Source organism: Stereum hirsutum (assembly GCF_000264905.1).
Source record: "Stereum hirsutum FP-91666 SS1 unplaced genomic scaffold STEHIscaffold_25, whole genome shotgun sequence".
NCBI lineage: Eukaryota > Fungi > Basidiomycota > Agaricomycetes > Russulales > Stereaceae > Stereum > Stereum hirsutum.
Window position 1 is genome coordinate 344,874 of NW_006763155.1, and position 18,981 is coordinate 363,854.

General features: G+C 50.9%; 5 protein-coding genes across 5 annotated transcripts; 3 read left to right on the top strand and 2 right to left on the bottom strand.

The window, feature by feature from the left end:
• Window positions 1-615: 615 nt before the first annotated feature.
• STEHIDRAFT_143167 (uncharacterized protein) lies at window positions 616-2,554 on the bottom strand. The gene is made up of 5 exons (XM_007311319.1): window positions 1,805-2,554; window positions 1,591-1,723; window positions 1,176-1,527; window positions 977-1,108; window positions 616-915 (listed from the first exon to the last, which is right to left on the bottom strand). Exons 1-5 carry the CDS (start codon window positions 2,537-2,539, stop codon window positions 786-788), a joined length of 1,482 nt encoding a protein of 493 aa, XP_007311381.1. The 5' UTR covers window positions 2,540-2,554; the 3' UTR covers window positions 616-785.
• Window positions 2,555-4,022: 1,468 nt separating this feature from the next.
• STEHIDRAFT_69285 (thiolase-like protein) lies at window positions 4,023-5,295 on the top strand (the record flags this gene model as incomplete). The annotated part of the gene is made up of 4 exons (XM_007311245.1): window positions 4,023-4,584; window positions 4,642-4,805; window positions 4,872-5,079; window positions 5,144-5,295. Coding segments are annotated over 4 exons (1,086 nt in total), but the record flags the coding sequence as incomplete, so codon positions are not given.
• A 4,016-nt stretch (window positions 5,296-9,311) lies between these two features.
• Window positions 9,312-10,294, bottom strand: STEHIDRAFT_163622 (uncharacterized protein; the record flags this gene model as incomplete). Its single annotated transcript, XM_007311320.1, has 5 exons — window positions 9,312-9,404; window positions 9,476-9,572; window positions 9,644-9,755; window positions 9,860-9,982; window positions 10,075-10,294. The coding sequence occupies 5 exons, from the start codon at window positions 10,292-10,294 to the stop codon at window positions 9,312-9,314; spliced, it is 645 nt and encodes a 214-aa protein (XP_007311382.1).
• Window positions 10,295-13,730: 3,436 nt separating this feature from the next.
• Window positions 13,731-15,610, top strand: STEHIDRAFT_106184 (NADH:flavin oxidoreductase/NADH oxidase). Its single transcript, XM_007311321.1, has 6 exons — window positions 13,731-14,052; window positions 14,146-14,471; window positions 14,543-14,661; window positions 14,745-14,820; window positions 14,936-15,134; window positions 15,266-15,610. The coding sequence occupies exons 1-6, from the start codon at window positions 13,765-13,767 to the stop codon at window positions 15,473-15,475; spliced, it is 1,218 nt and encodes a 405-aa protein (XP_007311383.1). The 5' UTR covers window positions 13,731-13,764; the 3' UTR covers window positions 15,476-15,610.
• Window positions 15,611-16,631: 1,021 nt separating this feature from the next.
• STEHIDRAFT_116487 (FMN-linked oxidoreductase) lies at window positions 16,632-18,228 on the top strand (the record flags this gene model as incomplete). The annotated part of the gene is made up of 6 exons (XM_007311322.1): window positions 16,632-16,811; window positions 16,896-16,985; window positions 17,062-17,509; window positions 17,592-17,667; window positions 17,746-17,944; window positions 18,040-18,228. 6 exons carry the CDS (start codon window positions 16,632-16,634, stop codon window positions 18,226-18,228), a joined length of 1,182 nt encoding a protein of 393 aa, XP_007311384.1.
• Between the last annotated feature and the right edge of the window lie 753 nt (window positions 18,229-18,981).

The following is an 18,981-nucleotide window of genomic DNA, read 5'->3' on the forward strand; positions in this document are numbered from 1 at the left end:
ATACCCCGGTCGCAGCCTTACTCGAAGTTCCATCAAGATGTAGAAGATGTCTCTTTCTCCGAGTCCGGGTAGTGCGGGCGTCCATGCCCTTCCCTTGCGTTTCGCATTCACCCATGGTGTAATATGATGCATCGCAGGCGTTCAAGACCTATGGCCTTAGGCCTCAGATCCTCGACTCTTCTCGCTTTGCCACTGAACCGTCACGAAACTAAACTCTAGACCACGCACTGCTGGCTCCTCTGAGTTCGTTCTGCACAACGGCACCCAAATCAGAATCAGATGCGGCTTCCATGTTCGATGTCTACACCTGGCACATAGTATGCGATATCAAGAAAATGGTCCGTCGTAGTTTATTATGTAGCCGGCAGAAATGCCAGTTGAAGTATTGCAGAACGGGGCCCATCCGGAGTCTAGAACATTCGTTTGGACGCATCGACTACTATCTTGTTTTGTTTTCAAACCCGAGGCCTGATCAAAACCATCTCAGTGTCTATCGATCTCTGGGACATTGACAGCGAGTAGCTAGCGTGACAAAACATGAACTAAAATCTGAAATGTCCCGATGCTGTTCGCTCCGACCACGTCACGAACATCGCACCACAATGAGCTACCACTAAAATATTCCACATGGGAATGAATGAATTCTTGGTGTGAAGAACAAGGTTATCGTACATACAACACGGAGATCACTCTAGCAGTAACGTCCGACAGGGAAACGAAACATTTTCTCAGCCTTTACAACAATATACACCACAATGACCGCAACCAACAGGACTTCTGTAGACTTAAAGAGTGAGACGCAACAAGGAGGCCCACTTTTCAATGAAGCCCTCCACGACATCTCTCGGCATTGCATTCTCGTTGTAATCCGCACTGAGCGTGATGCGATTACCCCAGGAGTAGAGGCGGAAAAATCTGAAGGGGCCGATGAGCTGGCTCCCTAACCATCGAGGAGACCGAAATAAATGCGACTCACGGTCCAGGATCAGTCTTGTTCAACGAGGTGAAGAAATCATCGACGCGAATGTTAGAGCCATAGGTCGGCTCGAGATACGTCTCTCCGATTCCGTCACCCGCAAACCAAGGTCCCATCCACGGAGGCGGTGGGCTATAACGACAGCGAGCCTCTATGAATACGAAATCGATAGAATGTAGGATGGAATATGAGCACGTACGGTCCACCCGCTCTCAACCCGGAGAGCATCATCTCGACCTGCTGAGCTTCGATTGCAAGCAGAGCTGGATACGCCTTCTGCCTGGCGTACTCCTGCTTGATGACTTCCGCGGCCTTGAGGAGCTGTGCCTTTTCACCTTCCGAGGCGGAAGAGGAGACGACGGAGACGGGAAGCTGGATGGCGGACATTCCTAGGCAGTACCCCGTGTAAGCGGACGAGCCCTTTCCGGAGTACTCGGAGTTGAGACGGTCACGAGAGTCGACGAGGCCATAGAAGACGAATGTGGCGTCTTCCGGCGTGGACGAGGAAGGTGGGTTGTCGTGAGCGCAGACGATAGCAACAGCGGCATGGGCTGTATGATGGTATACCTCAAATCAGTGGTTAGGTATGTGTGAGAGGGAGAGATGGGACCCACCAAGATGGTTAACGGTGAATCCAAGCGAACGCGCCACCTCACGGAATTTGGTAGACTCGTCAGCGGTGAGAATAGTACTAGCGCGACGAGTGGGGCCAGGTCCAATGTTACGCTTCTTGAAGCCGTATTGGCGCTGTCCAAGGACGAAGTCAGAAAAATATCAGAGAAGGGGACGAGAGGTAGTGTCTTTAACAAAAAGAAATTATAAGCGTACCGGCATCGCGGAGCCGAGGTCAGACATGACGTTCCCCAACGTCTTCTGGTACCCTTCTCCCTCACGTTGCTCATTCGGACCCAGGATCTCCGAGGCCACGGGTGTGAGCTTCGCACCTTCCGAGCCCCAGGCGAGCGCCTTGTTGCTTGACGCAAGGGAATTGTCGAGTTCGGTGGATAAGAGCCGGAAGAAGCGAGAGAAGAGCGCTTTGGCGCCGGCACCATCGAACGGGGTGTGCGCAGTATGGAGGAGGAAGCTGACGGACGAGTTGGAGCGAGGAACAACGTACAAGAAGGTCTGGTCGCCGTTCTCGTCAGGGATGTGGATCTTCCCGATCTTGTACCGAATCTCGTCGAGGTCGTCGGTGGTCTCATGAAGGCGAACGGTTCTCTCAGCCCAGGAAGAGGCCTCGGCGGAGTCATTGGCAACGCGATAGGTGATGAGGGTGTTCCCAACCGCATCTTGTTCGGTATGGGCCGCGATGGTGGGGATAGTGAACCGGAGCGCCACCCACGCATTGCGGCAAGCATCGAGGAGCTTAGAGGAGGATGGGGAGGAATCGATGGTGGTATCGACGCCTATGAAGAGAGTCTGCTCTCCGTGGTTGAACCGGTTCCAGACGTCTTCGATGACTTCGCCACCGGCTGCCTCGCGAATATAATACATAGGGTCTTCGGGAGACGTTCTCCAGACGTAACGGCTGAAGTCGACGGGCGGGAATGCAGGGGCTGCCATGACTGTCGGGTGGTCAATGGGATAGGGGGGATCCGAGGAGACTACCCGGCTTTTAAAGCAATCGAAGAGTCGTCTAAGTATGGTGCTGCCAAAGCGCATCAGTCCGTAAGATGTGAGACGAAGCCAGTCAAGATTCGTGCACAGAAATGCAGCAGAGCTCAAGTCGGACGTCGAGGGCTCAGTCGTTCCTACCCAGAAAGCTTTAAGTACGTGATCCTGCTTTTCGAGCTTACATTTCTTCACAAAAGTATCCAGCCGTTTGACGCGTTCCAGTGCGCACGGCGGAGGGGAGGGACGAGGATGAACGGCCAGTGCTAGCGGTCACACGCCCAGTTTAGCTTGCGCCGGATCCCGGCACCCTCCTCCGGTCGCCGTCCGGGCCCCTCTCATCCCACACTTCGTTTCTTTTCTTCGGACTGTGGCCCTCATACTGCTCTTCCTCTTCATGGCATTCCCACCAAGCTATCTCGACCTGGGTTAGGTACATACCCGTTGTGTGACTTACCACTAAGATACTTCTATGACAGGCGACTTTCGACAATAGTTTTTTTTCTAGAATGTTCGTCGCGGCACGCCGCCTTTCAATATCAACACCGATCCTCCATAAATCATCTTCGTACCAGGTGAGTCTGTGCTAGTCATTGTAATGCTAATAATGGATGCTCTCGGCAGCATCTGTGATGCAAACTGCCCAACCATCATCGCGATCCAAGGAGCCAGATTAGAGCCAGACCGTCTCATCGCTAAAGGAAGTTCTATTTTATATGAGGCACTACTCAGTCTGGTCATCAACCGAGCACATCGGAGGCCTTTCGACGCCGTCTTCTCTAAATTAAGAATTGTGGGCAGTCTGACTGCCGCCACGAAGCTGAGGCACTGGCATCGCTGAACTCGATCTTCCGCGGCGATAAACAAAAGTTATTGGGCGATGGGCTGCATCAATCACGCTGAGCATCGCTGTTCCCGTGCTTCACACATCCATAATGTCTCACTAGACCCATACATCCTATGCTCAGGGGATCCCTGTTACTTGTGTTATACACACGGCCTTTGTGGTCATGAGCTTGATTACAACGTCATGAAGCGCTGCAGTGTCCCAAATCTGAGGACAAAAAGAACATATTTGGTGAAGTGTGGCCACCATATAGGAACCCGGCGCATCCAAAGCCATTGGATCTTTCGATATCAACTTACATAGCCCCATAAGCAGAATGTGTCCCAGCGCGCGCTACTAATGTTATTCCACCCTGATCTCCATTCCTCTCTTCATGCTCCGGGCTGCCCCACTGGCCACGTTTCCCACACACAGAGTGTCAAATGCAACGCTGATGTGCAGTGCCATTTCGACCCGAAACCTCCGGACTGCTCGCTTCCTTGTCTACGTGAAATCTGTCACGATATGTGATGTAGGATGTTCGATTTAGTGGGGGAGGCTTATATTGAGTGTTTTCCAGTTAGAAGGCGCTTTCCGACATCCTCCTTCATGGACCTGACAGAAGACTCTCCCTGCATCATCGGCTCATCGTGTCGCCTCCCAGGTGATATCATCAGGACAGACGGGCTCTGGGATGTCTTCGATCGAGGAAATTGGGAAGCCTGCAGCACTCTGCCACCCGCGTCCCGTGGATTTAATTCCTATCAGACATCCCATTCACCGTCTCAATGCAGGGGCGGGTGGCTCGGAGTAGACGGTATCGAGGAATTCGACGCACATTTCTTTGGTATTCCACAGTCAGAGGCCCTTAATCTCAGACCGAATACTCGCCTCGCACTTGAACTCACTTGGGAAGCGTTAGAGAACGCCGGTATACCGCCTTCATCACTTCGCGGAAAAAACGTGTCGGTTTCGATCGGTGTGGGTACGGAGGATGGGTGGGACTTGAGACGGGTGATCGAGGATGGGACGGCGGCGTTCGACACGACTTGGGCTTCCAACAGTGATCCGAGCGGTGTGGCAGGGCATATCGCGCATATATTCGATTTCTGTGGCCCATGCAACACAGTCTCTAATGCTTGTGCCAGTGGAGCTTTTGCGATCAAGGAAGGTAAGTCGACCATATAATCAACCGACCGTCTACATTGCTCAATATTTAATTCAATAGGTATCCACTCACTCCTGCAAGAGGATTCGGAAGTTGCGATAGTTGGTTCGTTAGCGACACACTTTACGCCTGCCCCGTTCGGCTGGGCTGTCGCCTCCGGGGTTGCCTCTACGCAGGGACGCTCATCAACCTTCTCACCGGACGCTGACGGATATTCACCATCGGTATGATCTCGGTATTCATTATTGAAGGTTATCGACGATGCTGATTATCCCCTTCATATGGATCAGGAAGGTGCCGTTTTCTTCGTGATGAAAAGACAAAGCGGGGCTATATCCTCTGGAGATTACGTCCAGGGTATATTCAGATCAATCGCCACGGGTCATAATGGCGCGACTCGAACTCTCATGACCCCCAACGCCGACGCTCAAGCTGCGATAATAAGGAAGGCTCTCAATTCAGCACACATCGCACCTGGAGACATTTCGTTACTGGAAGGTGAATTACATGGTTGCTATTCATCTCCTGGTTCCGCTCACTTACAGTATATCTGCATTGAAAGCTCACGGAACCGGAACTCCTGTGGGAGACGCTTTGGAGGCCGAGGGTATTCGCACCGTATTTGGAAAACGTGAGGGAGAACCCTTATTTTTGTCATCCTCGAAGACCGTAGTGGGCCACTGCCATGGATCAGCCGCTCTCGTCGGTAAGATATCCACTCGCTTTCCTGGTCGCACTCAAGTATCTGAAATTACGCCTGAACTAGGTCTTCTTAAAGTTTTGTGTTCCCTGGAATGTAGAAAACTACCCAGACATGCTGTCTCTCCTCGCGCTGAGTTCACGCGAGGTCCTATTATCGTTCCGACCAACCCTGTGCCACTCAGCGCCACTCGTCTCATCGCTCAAGTGAATTCCTTCGGCTTCACCGGTTCTGTTTGCAGTATGGTCATCGAACTTCCCGTGCACACCACATGGACACCTCCGAATTCATCGAACGAGGGACACCGATTCTTCCTGCCATTCTCTGCGAAAACTCAATCGGCGCTCTTCAACCAAGTCGTCGCTGTTTGTTCATGGGCACTGAAGACGAATTGCTCCCTCGCCGATCTCGCCGCGATATTGGGCCTCTGTAAGGACCATCACGCGCATCGTCATTCGGCAAGCGTCGTTTCGCCGGAGGACCTCATTCGTCTGAAGGATGATGCACACTCTCACGGTCTCGACGAGCAGAGTGGAAAAGCCATGGCTTTCCCCGATGATGACCGGATCACTCTCCGCCTGCTCAACTTGAGCGGCGTCGATGAGAGCATGCGCGATGATTTACTCGACGAAATGGTTCAGTCCTGTCGTCTCGTCGATGCCGCTATTCTTCTGTACAACCGTGGTCATCATCTGCATTTCTCAGCAGCTTACGATAAACATGACATCGACGTGAACATGTTGCGTGCGTTTCCCTTATACCCCTTCGATAGACAGAGGTACTGGCGAGATGGACACCCTCGTCGTAACATAGATTCCATGGCTTCCCGCGGACTGGACTGCCCCACTCCCAATAGTCATCCTTCCATCTCCGACACGAAGTCAGTGGACTCGTCCTCTAAACAGAAGGAATTTTTATCCCTTATCGAACAGTTCGGAGCTCCCGTGTCTTTCGATGACACTTCGAAGCTCCCGAGAGAGGAGGGCAGCTTCCATATATTGCTGACGGGTGGAAACGGAATGCTCGGTTCGAATTTACTCGCCCGCCTCCTTCGCCACAACTCCACGACTGTCTATTGCATCATCCGTGGCCAAGATCCTTGGTCTAAGCTTTCCAGGTCGTTCAAAGTCCATCATCTCGATGAGAAACTTCTGCTCATGGCCAGAGAGAGCGGCTCCCTCGTATTGCTCCCAACATCTGACCTTTGCGGTCCTAAACTCGGCCTTACGGATGCGCATTATCAACAACTTATCGAGTCAGTGGACCATATCGTTCACGCAGCGTGGAAGGTCAACTTTAATCTCCCTCTCAAAGAGTTCGTCCCGTTCCTAGAATGTACGCGCGCCCTGGCCGAGCTTAGTGTCACGGCGAAGAAGTTGGTGCGATACCTTTTCATCGGAACGTATGCGAGTACCTTCAACTACTCCAATAAACTCGTTCCTGAGGACATACTTGAACCTCTTGTGTCATTCGCTGCTGCACAGGTTCGTCATCCTCTCTTTGTTCTCTTTTGAAGGGTATACACACTCATATCGTTCATAGGGTTACGCTGTGTCAAAGTTGATCGCTGAGAACGCACTTCTCAAAATTCTAGAAGCGAGTTTGAACTCGTTTGAACTCGCTATCGTTCGCGTCGGACAAATATGCGGAGACAGTGTATCCGGATATTGGTCGCCAGACGAAATGATGCCCATGATGATCGCGTCGCTTCCAGCTCTCAAGGCTCTTCCACGGTCCATGCCCGACGTCTCCTGGATTCCCTCCGACATATGCGCAGACAGCCTTCGCGATTTCATTTTGTTCCATCCAGTCGACATCCCAGTCATTCCTCCCAATCCACATGTCCTTCACGTTGCCAACCCGCGTATCACGCCGTGGCCCACTGTGGCGAAGCAATTGGGGAACGTGGCCGGTATTGATCAGATCGCTCTGTTACCCTTTGCGGATTACGTCTCCCTCCTTCAGCGAACACCCAAAGACCTTCCCATCGTCCGCCTACTGCCATTCTTCCTCGAATCCCTATCCGAAGGCACTATGCCGGAGAACTACGCCTCGCTTAATGTCGAGTCTACTCTGCATTACAGCCAATCGCTCAGCGCTTGTCCTGAAATTGGTCCGAAAATTCTACGAACCATATGGCGTCATCTTCAGTCGAAAGAAGAAGAAGTAGAGATGCAGAAACTCGCGGACCCCGTGTATATTTTCGGTCCATGGTCGGCCCTTTCGAAGGACGTTCCGTTAGACAAAAATCTGACCCGCATCAAGGCCCTTGCGCAAACAGTGCGTGCAAGTCTAGACGATAACATAGACGAAGAAGAGTAAGTTCTATGCTTGAAACATTGTCCATACGTCACGATCTAATCCGTTCACTTTTCAGCTTAGCCCTGGAGCGGCAGCTAAAGACACTAGCGTGCCATCTCACAGAAGTCGAAAAGTTATCCAATCACGGTGCAAATCCCTGTGCTGTTCTCGGATACTGTTTCGGGGAGTATTCCGCCGCAGTTGTCTCCGGAGCCATGACTGAGGAAGCTGCAGTGAACATCATCGTCCGTAGGGCTATCGCTCTTCGAAAGGTTAACGGAGCCATGCTGAACGTCTTTTCCGATATGAGCGTCGTCAAGCGCCACCTCGCACGACTGCCCTCTCCTCCCAGCATTGCAATACACGCTGGCCCTGGCCATGTTGTACTCTCAGGGACAGTTTCCCAAATACAGGATTCTCAGAAGGAACTTCAGCGGCGCGGCGTAAAAACTGTGCTGATACCTGACGCTCTCCCATTCCATTCCGACGCCGTGAACGACTCGGTATCGAAGCTGCTCCCATACTCATTCGTACCACAACCTGCATCTACGTGCTATATCTCCTGCGTAACGGGCTCGTCTATATCAAGCATCCAACTCGGCATCAAGTACTGGTTGAGACACATGCGGGAACCAGTCCAATTCTATAGGTCGATGCAATTCATACGAAACACTTTCCCCTCCGCCAAGATCATCGACGTAGGACCGGGAACTTCCCTTGCCAAGATGATCTCGCGATATGAATGGCCAGACACCGTCGTTCTCTCTGTAAACGAATGGTGCCGGGACGGGTTTTCGCACAGGAAATCAACTCCCCTTGCAGCTCATAATATAGCGCCCCAACTCGACACTATCCCTAGATCGCTATCTCTCGCGGGCGAAAGAGAACCTAGAAAAGAGCAGGATCTATCCCAAGTGGCACTGAGCGTGTTGTCGAAAACGTTTGGGTATCCTGAGTCGAAGGACATACTGAGACGCTCCCCTCATTCAGTTGGGCTACAGTCCATGGACTTTATTAGATTTTCAGATATATTCTCTCGGAGGACTGGTATCGATATTCCGCTATCTGCGTTTGTCTCTGACCTGACATTGGAAAGAATAATTACCAATGCTGTGACGTAGTATTTTCAGGCTTCGTCGGTTTGTTCTACTAGACTCTTCCCTGTTCTTCTTTTGTATTTAATCTGGCCGCTCTTCTCTGTTATCTGATCTGTATTAATTCTGTAGATATTTCCGTTGATCGAAGCCGTTTGTATCCCATCGGAGGGACACGACCCCACGCCTTTTACCGCCCTTCAAGGCCCTTCTCACCCCTGTAACCTTATGCAGAGTGTCGAGATTTTAGAAGAGTAGACCAGCAGAGTACGGCGGTATACACGTACTAGAAAGCGCTGTATTATCATATGAAACCCCATAGTGCCGAGTAGTCACGATGCAATCTCGAGCTTCCGGGAGACCCTGATGACCGTCTGACTAAATCGTACTTGTAGAAAGGATAATTGGGCCCAGAGTGATGGGTTATGATACGAGAGAACCCCAGTGCATTCGTTGGTGGAACTTGAAACATAGGCCTGCCGGGCACGGCGGTAAGCGTACAGGCTATTGGGGCCTCTCAGTTACATCTCAGAACCTGAAATTCCTGCTGGAAATTTACTGAGCTGCATGCACAATTGCCAGTGGAGCAGCACATCCGTTCTATATAAAGTCAAGAATATAAATAAAACAGAATATTAATTGAATCCCTCGTTGTACGCCTCATCGAAGCATACACAAAGGGCGGCCATGAAGATAATATCTACGCCCGGTGCGATCCTAGCCGCATACTATTTATCAATATAAATTGAGAATGTCAAACTGTCACAGAGAACTGAGAAGAGATTCCCTATAAACTCACCGTCTGCTTTCCGACAGCTACGTCCTTCACGTCTAAGAAACAACGGTTTATCTCTCCCAGAACCTCGTCCGTTCCCACAATCGTGATGGTAGCGGACCTGGTTTATATTGAGCAGTAAATGATCTCAGTGCTAAATTCGCACAACAAAGGGTCACAAGTGAGACTGACCTCCCGAGCCAGTCACCCTTGCATTCGAGCTCTATCTCCTCCGGATCAACGGAGGATGCTTTAGGAGTTAAGGCCATGTTTGTAAAGGAGGCGACCATTCGAAAGGATGTTACTGAAGAGAAAGGCGGAAAATATCATATCAGTGTTCTGACAAGACTCGGACGGAGACTTTCATTGAATGGGCGGAGAAGTAAAAAAGAGTCTCGTGATGCATACCAAGGAACTTCTTGTTGACCCTACAAAGTTCGGTCCCGTCCATGGCCTCTATGACTTGTTTCTTTGGTATGGCGATTTTATTGCGAATTGTGAATAACGGGTTCCCTTTTGAGTCCTTGAATACTGCGCGATATGTAATTATGAGCAAATATTCAATCCTCCTCAGTCGGCCAATAACCCCGAGGAGTGGGGGGGAACTACGAGAAATAACTGACCCTTCTTGTCGATCAGAGTAAATGCCTGCCCACGACAACTTAATACCACCTCTCCGGCCTCATTGTTGACCACAAATTTGTCGCCGGTCAGGGAGGCAACGTTATGCTTCATGTGAAGAGTTTCGACATTTGGACCGCAGAAATCGATATTAAGGCCAATAGGAGGGTCAACGGGTTCAAGTACGGTTTGGAATGGAGTTGGATGACCGAAGAGCCCCATTGTTGATCGATGTTAGGGTGATGCCAATGCAAGAGAGTAATATGAGAGAATTGGCCGGATACTCTGTGTTGGAGAATCGTACTTATAGTTTCGGCTTTCAGTCAGTTGAATGTGCGTCCCCTGACGAACGGGATATCCAGGTGACATGGCGATGGAAGGAAATGGAAAAGCTGCGTATGAACGCCACATTTTGATGAAGATGTACCGGGAAGGCGTCGGAGAGAGAGGCGATGGCTCTCATTCAATCAATGCCCGATTGACAGCTCTCATCATATGCATATTGATTGTGATAGACACAGCGGGAGTTGCCTTTCCTATTGTACCCAACGTTATGCATATCAATTTTGGTACATGTTGAGTCCCTCCGGACGTCGACAGTACTCGTCGTACGCAAAGAATTGAACAGAACGAGTTACACGTGGGCTCAGATCCACTGAAGACAGCATAGACTCGGCGGCCTACTCTTCCTTAAAGATTGAATTAAATATGTTTGTACAGAGTATCTCGCTGTTCGTCTCGCAGGTCTGTCGTCGCCGTTAGATAATGGATCTAGTGGCGGACATGTACATGTCGAATGCAACCCGCGACAGTATATGTGGAATACAGTCCATCAAAATCTCCAGAATTTGTGCATAACCCAATTTGGTAGCACTGGACTCTGACATCTCGCCTTCTCTCGACACATCTGCTCACTCCGGACACAGGAGAGCAATACCTTTTCACGGTCATAAATTCTATGTTCTCGCCCACGTTCCTGGAGGCCGTGGAATGGCCGTCTATCCAGCCAAGAGGACAGATAATATGGGGAAAGTGGTAGAAGAGCGAGACATTGCCTAGACTGCCAAACTGTATTTCATACTCCTAACGAGGCTAATGGATTGCATGAGCACTGGGACGACTGATGGTTGCGCTAGGAGCATCATATCTTTAACATGACGTGGGTGTAGCTATGAAATTTCCTTGAGAACACTTACTCTAAAGAAACAGAGGTGCCCTTTATGGACTACGCTTTGTTTGATGCAGGAGTCTCGAGCGACGGGTATCATGGTATTCGGATACCGCCCATACAGCACAGGATAAGCAGTGCAGATCAGTTGTTTCGAAGCTGGAGTCTTTGGCGTCGAAAGTTCGATTGCGATGATGGAACGGAATGGAGCCACGACCAAACCATGGTTCCACGACATGTCAGAATCGGTTCTTCTCATCGAAGTTATGTACTTCATTCAAAGAAATCCTCAGCTCAGGACCTTCACCATTCTAATTTATCCGTTCATATCACTTAGCACGGAGCAGTCCCGTACAGGCCTATTCATGCCAGCCACACACAATTTGACCCATTGAATAAGGCCCGAACGTGTTCCGGGACCAGCTCCGCCTACAAAGCAGAGAACGAAGAAAAGAAAACCGAGCGATAAGGAAAGAGACGCACAGTTTCTGAGTACAACTTGGTGTCCTCATCTGTATCTCGCCAACGGTTCTTTGTGCTCCTGCGAGGACTGAAACAATTAACATGCCCTGCACAAAATAGAGAAGGAGCTTTAGTATAGCGAGGCGATCGAGGTCAGGGAGAGGATGAGAATGAATGGGGTCGAGGGGAAGAGCATGTCGAAGCGGGCAGCAAATATGGAAAGGGAAGATGGACAGAATGTATAAGGATGGAACATTGTCGATGTCGAAGGACGTCTGCAGTCATATACGTAGTAAGAAAGAACATGGTCGAGAGGGAATGAAGTGGGAGAATCGGGTTGGAAGAGTAGAAAAATATCGGCAAGAAGGAGATGACTGAAAGCAGAGTATTGGCGGTACGGCGTCGGCATAGAAATGACGAGGAACTTCAAATGCATTCAAGAAATAGGGGGAGAAAAGGGTGGATGACAGTACTGGAAGTAGCGTGGGGAGTGGTATGCGAAGTAAATGGTGGAAGTGACATGTACGCAGAAAGGGAACGAAAAGGGCGGTGGCGAATATTGCATAAACCGAGACTGCAATGGAGAACGCACCGTGTCATTGAACAGTCCGAGTTATACGCTGACTCGACGACGACGTGCGAGGACAAAGAAGCGTTTTTAGGGAATAGGCTGTGGATGGAAGGGATTAGTAGACGGAAGAACACATGATGTCCCAGATGTGGATACGAACTATAAGAGGTCGAATGCAGAGTGATGGAATGCTTGGAAGATGAAGAGATGGGGCAAGCAGGCAGAAAAAATACGCGGAGGGAATGCAGGGGAGGAATAGGGAGGAATGCGTGGGTAGATTGATAAAGCGAAGACAACGAGGAAAAAAAAGTAGGAATAACGCACCGAATAGCTTTTATTTTGCGCCGTTATAATATCTGTCTCATCAATGGCATCGATGCCCCGCATCTTATGACGCACGAAGACTTCGTTGCGGAGAGTGAAGGTAAACCTTCATTTGTACCTTTGGATTGTGGAGTTGAAAAAAGAATGAGTTGAGCTCGACGGCTCGGAGGGTTAGAATGCAGAATTGAGGTGGGTGGAAGGGTTCGAGCAGGACGGAAGAGGGAGTGGGGTAGTTTGAAGGACCCAGTGTCGTTCATGCATGAGTGGAAGGCTTGGTTAATACACGGGAAATATTGTAACAGCGAGTGTGTGATGGAGGGTATAAAGCAAGCATTATGAAGCCGAAGTGAGGACGTAGAAAGTCGCTGTGGCGCGCCACTCGATTACTAATTGATCGCTGCTCACCGATAACCTGGTTTCCCTCGTACTCATCTGTCGGAAAATATTCCAGGACCTTTTAAGTACTTACAAGGCTATATCAGGTATATCAGGCCGGACCGGCCTGGCAATGATTGAAAGGGGGGAAAAACTCCCTGGGAAGGCCGCTTGTAAGGTCGCTTGTAAGGTCGCCGCGATCCGGTTTATGAACGGTGATGGCAATGGGCCTAGGCGTCGTTGGGCTGGCCGGGCTTGGGCAGGCGGTCGGGCGTGCCGGTGTGGCCCTGCGTAAGATGCAGGGGGGCCACGTCGTTGATGCCCATGTCGTCCCCAACCTGACTGAGCGAGCGTGCACAATACGTTGAATGGTCACTTTCGTAGGTTGTGGCCATAGAGCGACATTGCAAGTGCTCGTTTGAGCGAGTTTGGAGGTGTTTTAGGATCGGGTGGCTGAGCGCGCGTGCTCCGCGCATGCCTAATCGGGGAGTACCCCTTATCAGACCGGTCCCAGCCGGGAAAGATACCTTACAAGGCAGCTTGTAATCTAATCACCTTTCAAGCTCCGCAAACATTTTCCGACATCCTTCCCAGCTCGAGCTTCGCATGCTCGAAGAAATGCGGAGGCCCGTCTGCCGACAAACGCTATATTCAAAAACTATCACCCGACCTCGTTCAGCTTACTGACCAACTTTCGTACCCAGCATTATAAATAATGGCCCCAGTCGAGTCGAAGAACTTTACCCAGGCGACGAACCACCTCACTCCTGAACCATCGCGCTCTCTACGACCATGCCATCCACCAAAGCACCCCCTTCCGATTCCAAACTCTCTCAGCCACTCCAAGTCGGGGACATTGGTCTGCTGGGCCACAGGATAGTGATGGCACCTCTCACCCGCTACCGTGCCAACTCGGCACACGTCCACACGGACGACCTCGCGCTGCCCTATTACACTCAACGCGCATCTGTTCCTGGGACATTAATCGTGTCTGAGGGAACTTTCATAGCTCCGAGAGCTGGTGGATTCGCGAATGTGCCTGGAATCTGGTCGGATGAGCAGTGTGCTGCTTGGAAGAAGGTACGTACACGGCGAAAACCACGATGTGATCATCATGACATGCACCTCACTTTTGCATATCTACCTGAATCTGATTTTTGTTGTACTTCTCAGATCACAGACTCCGTACACTCTAAAGGCTCATTCATCGTCATTCAACTATGGGCAATCGGACGCGCCGCCGATCCTTCCCAACTCGTCTCCGAAGACCCGTCTTTCAAAGACGCCTACATCAGCGCCGGCGACGTCCAACTCACTGGTCAACCGATTCCGCCACGCCCTCTGACCGTGCCTGAGATCAAGGAGTATGTGGACTGGTATGCGAAGGCGGCGGAGAATGCGGTGAAGAAGGCGGGGTTCGATGGGGTTGAGGTACATGGGGCGCACGGGTATTTGGTGGATCAGTTCTTGCAGGATAGGACGAACAATAGGACTGATGAGTACGTATTTTTCCTTGTTTCTTGATAGATAGAGACGGTGGGAAGAAGAAAGACTTACACTGGGCTTGCAGGTATGGTGGAACCATAGAGAATAGGTCACGGTTCGGGCTGGAGGTTATCGAGGCTGTTACGAATGCGGTTGGACAAGGAAGGGTCGGCATCCGATTGAGTCCATGGTCGACTTTCCAGGGTAAGCCACACATCCACATGGTGAAAGACTCTTGAGAGATTTTGTTGCGTCGTCTGATGCGAACGTGGCGTTAAAATATGCAGAGATGCGGATGGAGGACCCCAAACCTCAGTTTTCCCACTTTGTGACTCAAATCCAAGAGCGTTACCCCGACTTCGGGTACGTTTTCTAGCACCCCAAAACTCCCAAACCATCCGCTCTCCATCGACTATGCTCCAACTCGTTCCATGTCCTATATGCTCACTCGTCTCATGCTGGGTTTAAACCTTTCCAGCTTCATTCACGTCGTGGAACCCCGTGTAGCCGGAAACATCGACCGCATTCCTAGCGATGGGGAATCGAACGACTTTCTCCGCGAGATCTGGGGCTCGAAGCCATACATCGCCGCAGGTGGGTTTTCGGCTGAAGATGCTGTCAAGGTCGCAGAGGAGAAGGGCGGGTTGGTCGCGTTTGGGAGGCATTTCATCTCTAATGTGCGTAATCCTCTTTACTTCTCCGGAGTCGACGATCCTCTTTGCCCTATACCGCTCTCTTCTTCGTAGTCATCTACTTGCCCTCTCATTTGCACCGAAGCTGACCGCGTACTGACGTCTGTTCGCCTTAGCCCGACCTCCCATTCCGAGTCAGAAAAGGCATCCCGTTCACGACGTACAACCGTTCGACGTTTTACGTCGTTGGATCCACTACCGGGTATCTCGACTATCCCTTCTCTGAAGAGTTTGAGAAGGAGCTGAATGGCCATGGGAATGGTGTCGGCAACGGCGCTCATATGTTAGTGAAAACTCGGAACTTTTTACGAAAGCTCTTTGGCTGATTGAGCAGATTTTCTGCCAACAAGGACTAATGGGAACGCGGATGCGAAACACTAAATACTGAAGATTAGGTTACAGAATTGAGTTATGCAATGTACCACTGTAGAGAGATGTTTTGTTTGCATATAAATTGTCGTCTTCTTCTTCGTTGTGATCATGACGGGAAATTCGAATAAATGTGCTATGCCGCTTGCGTGCGAGGGCGCCACAAGACAGGGGTACCGTGCCACACCGGCAATCGTTGCAGCCGGAGCCGGAACCTTCTGAGCAAAAAGTTCACGTCGCTCTGCTCCTCTCTATTTCCCCAGTCATCCGTTCCGCTATTTACTCCCAGATCTCAATATTTCAATTGTAGGCCTTGAGAATTTCTCCTGAAATCCACAGTCCATACGGCTCTACTCGCATCTGAAAAGAATTTCAGGATGTATGATGAGTTCGGGCAGAAAACCGCCCATGGGCTCGTACCGCCGGCGTTCACATCTGACGAAGACGAAACTTCGTGGATCTGTAAGTTTTGTTCAGTTGGGTCGGTGATGACTGTACAATCCCTCAACGAGGTGAATCGGCCAATACGATCGGCAGGGATATGTGGGTGAGTTAACCGGAAGACCTGTTTCATGGAGTATGTTCGTTCACCTTCGACTCGGAGTCCAAGTGCTTCAGTTCAACATCAGCCCGTTCCAAAGTCCATGACTCCGCTCAAAATGGAACGGAGTATGTCTATATACAGGTTGGCTTCACTCTACACGTATCTCTCCGTTGATAGAAAGGCTCTAGCAAGTTCTGCGGTATGCTAGTGATAGCCTCGGGCAAGTGCCCGAGGCGCTTGAATAGATGCCGGTCGACCAGCAATCCTCCACAAACATCTTCCGTCGATGCCACCTTTCCGAGGCCTCGAGCTCGAGCACGTCTTCGCAGTTACCCACTCAAACGTTTAATAGTTGCCCCGACCATTGGGATTACTCAGTTCAATGTCTTTGTAACCAACTTCCCCGCTGATCGTCGTCGATCGTAGGTAGAAAATTGCAACATGCGGGGCAATAGCCCCTGGAATCCATATAAAAGGACGGCGCCGTGTGCGTACAATTTCATCGTTAACACTCCTTCCTCCCTCTCGTCGTCGCATTTTCCCTACACCACAGTCACCACTTACTAAACATGTCTTCCGCTTCGTCGTCCAAACTCTTTCAGCCCATCAAATTCGGCGATGTTACTCTGCAACATCGAGTTGTCATGGCTCCTTTGACCCGTTTCAGGGCTAACGAGAGGCATGCGCATACTGAGCTCGGTGTCGAGTATTACACTCAACGTGCCAGTGTCCCTGGAACTCTCATCATTGTGCGTTTGCTTTCGATTCACACATTTCGTTGTGGCGTTGTGGCGCTCACGCGTAAGGATTGCGCTCTTCGTTTGTTCTCATAGACGGAGGCCACATTTATCTCCCCCCAGGCAGGAGGATACGCTCATGTTCCTGGGATTTGGTCGGAAGAGCAGATCGTTGCTTGGAAGAAGGTCTGTTATCCTTGACTTTGTCAACTCTTCGTCTCCCTTCTCTGCCTGCTCACTCGATCTTATCCTTTGCTCTCAGATCACCGACGCGATCCACGCCAAAGGCAGCTACGTTGTCATGCAACTCTGGGCTCTCGGACGCGCCGCCGACCCCTCCCAACTCACCTCCGAGGATCCCTCATACACCTACCACTCGTCATCCGACATCCGTCTCGACGACCGGCCAGCAGACTCTCCCGCCCCTGTACCGCTCACCATCCCCCAAATCCAGCAATTCATCCAATGGTACGCTACTGCCGCGTCCAACGCCGTGCACAAGGCCGGATTCGATGGCGTCGAGATTCACGGCGCGCATGGGTACCTGATCGATCAGTTCACCCAGGATACCTGCAATAAGAGGACGGATGCGTATGGTGGGAGTGTGGAGGGGAGGACGAGGTTCGGGTTGGAAGTCGTGGATGCGGTTGTGGCCGCGGTCGGTGCGGAGAAGGTCGGGATCAGGTTGAGTCCTTGGTCGCCTTGGCAGGGTACGTTTCGTTCTTTCTTCCCGATTTATCGGATGGGTCAGGTTGTGGAGCGCAACTGATTCTTTTCATTATGCTGGTGTAGGAATGCGTATGACCGACCCTGTTCCCACGTTCACCCATCTCGTCCAAACCATCAAGAATAAGCACCCCAAGTTCGGGTACGCCTTGCTTTCTCCATCTCCCTCTCTGCCCTTCACATAACTAAAATGCACCTTCATGCCTCTCCTCCCATCCAGCTACATCCACGCCGTCGAACCACGTCTGGCAGGTATCGCCGACCGTGATCCCACGGCCGAAGAATCGAACGACTTTCTTCGTAAGATCTGGGGCGAAGGTCTTTACTTGGCCGCTGGTGGTTTCACTCGCGAAGACGCCATCAACACTGCGGACACGAAGGGCGGCCTCGTCGTCTTTGGGAGGTACTTCATCTCCAACGTAAGTGTCGATACTCTACTACTCGTTCCGTTCTTCGTGTTTCCGTTCCTGTATTCCGTGTCTGTGCTAACTATACGATGTATTGCCCGGAATAGCCCGACCTACCCCGCCGGATCCGCGACAACATCCCGTTCACGAAGTATGACCGCAGCACTTTCTACGTCGACAAACCTACACCGAAGGGATACACCGACTACGCATTCGCTGAGGAGACGGCGGGTGAGAAGAAGGATGCAGATGCTAAGTATCCCATCGACGGGTCTGAGGCGAAATACTCTGCATGAAGAGACTGTGCGGGGCCGGAAGCATAGAGAATCCGTCTTCGTTGGATGACCCTTATTGTGACGCAGATGATTCATTAGACAATGCTGTAGAGCAATGTGGTTATTGACAAAGTATATTCTAGGCACTGTATCGAGCTATACATACATATAATTAGACCGTGACGTAGCGACGTGATAGACATATCGTACGTTAACACCCACTGCGGTTCAATACGCCCAAATGAGCTGTATTTCGCTTATAGATCTAAGTCTAAGAAAGCTCAGCATTCTACACTAATTTATGGTGTACTGGTATTGTTGTGGTGATGAGAGAAGTCGGGCGTGATACAATTTTAAGCGTAGACCACGAAGTGATGAACACGGTGGATGCAAACAGCCAAGGGGGTGGCAGGAATAAAATAAAAAACCGGATGTAGGGGGGGGAGGGGGGCCCGGAGGGCCCTTAAACGCGAACTGTCCGGACATCATGGAAGGTCCTACGGCAGCCATTTGGAGGGTTCCTGGGGCACATATATGATTATCTGTGTACACAGTGCTGATAAAACTGTGAATAGGAGATGGTTTAAGTGTAAAAAAGATGATAATGGATATTTTTAGGCTAGGTTAAGCTACGGTCGACGTCGGTCATCCCCTCCCCTAGCCTAGGCTAGGTTAAGCTACGGTCGACGTCGGTCATCCCCTCCCTAGCCTAGGCTAGGTTAAGCTACGGTCGACGTCGGTCATCCCCTCCCTAGCCTAGGCTAGGTTAAGCTA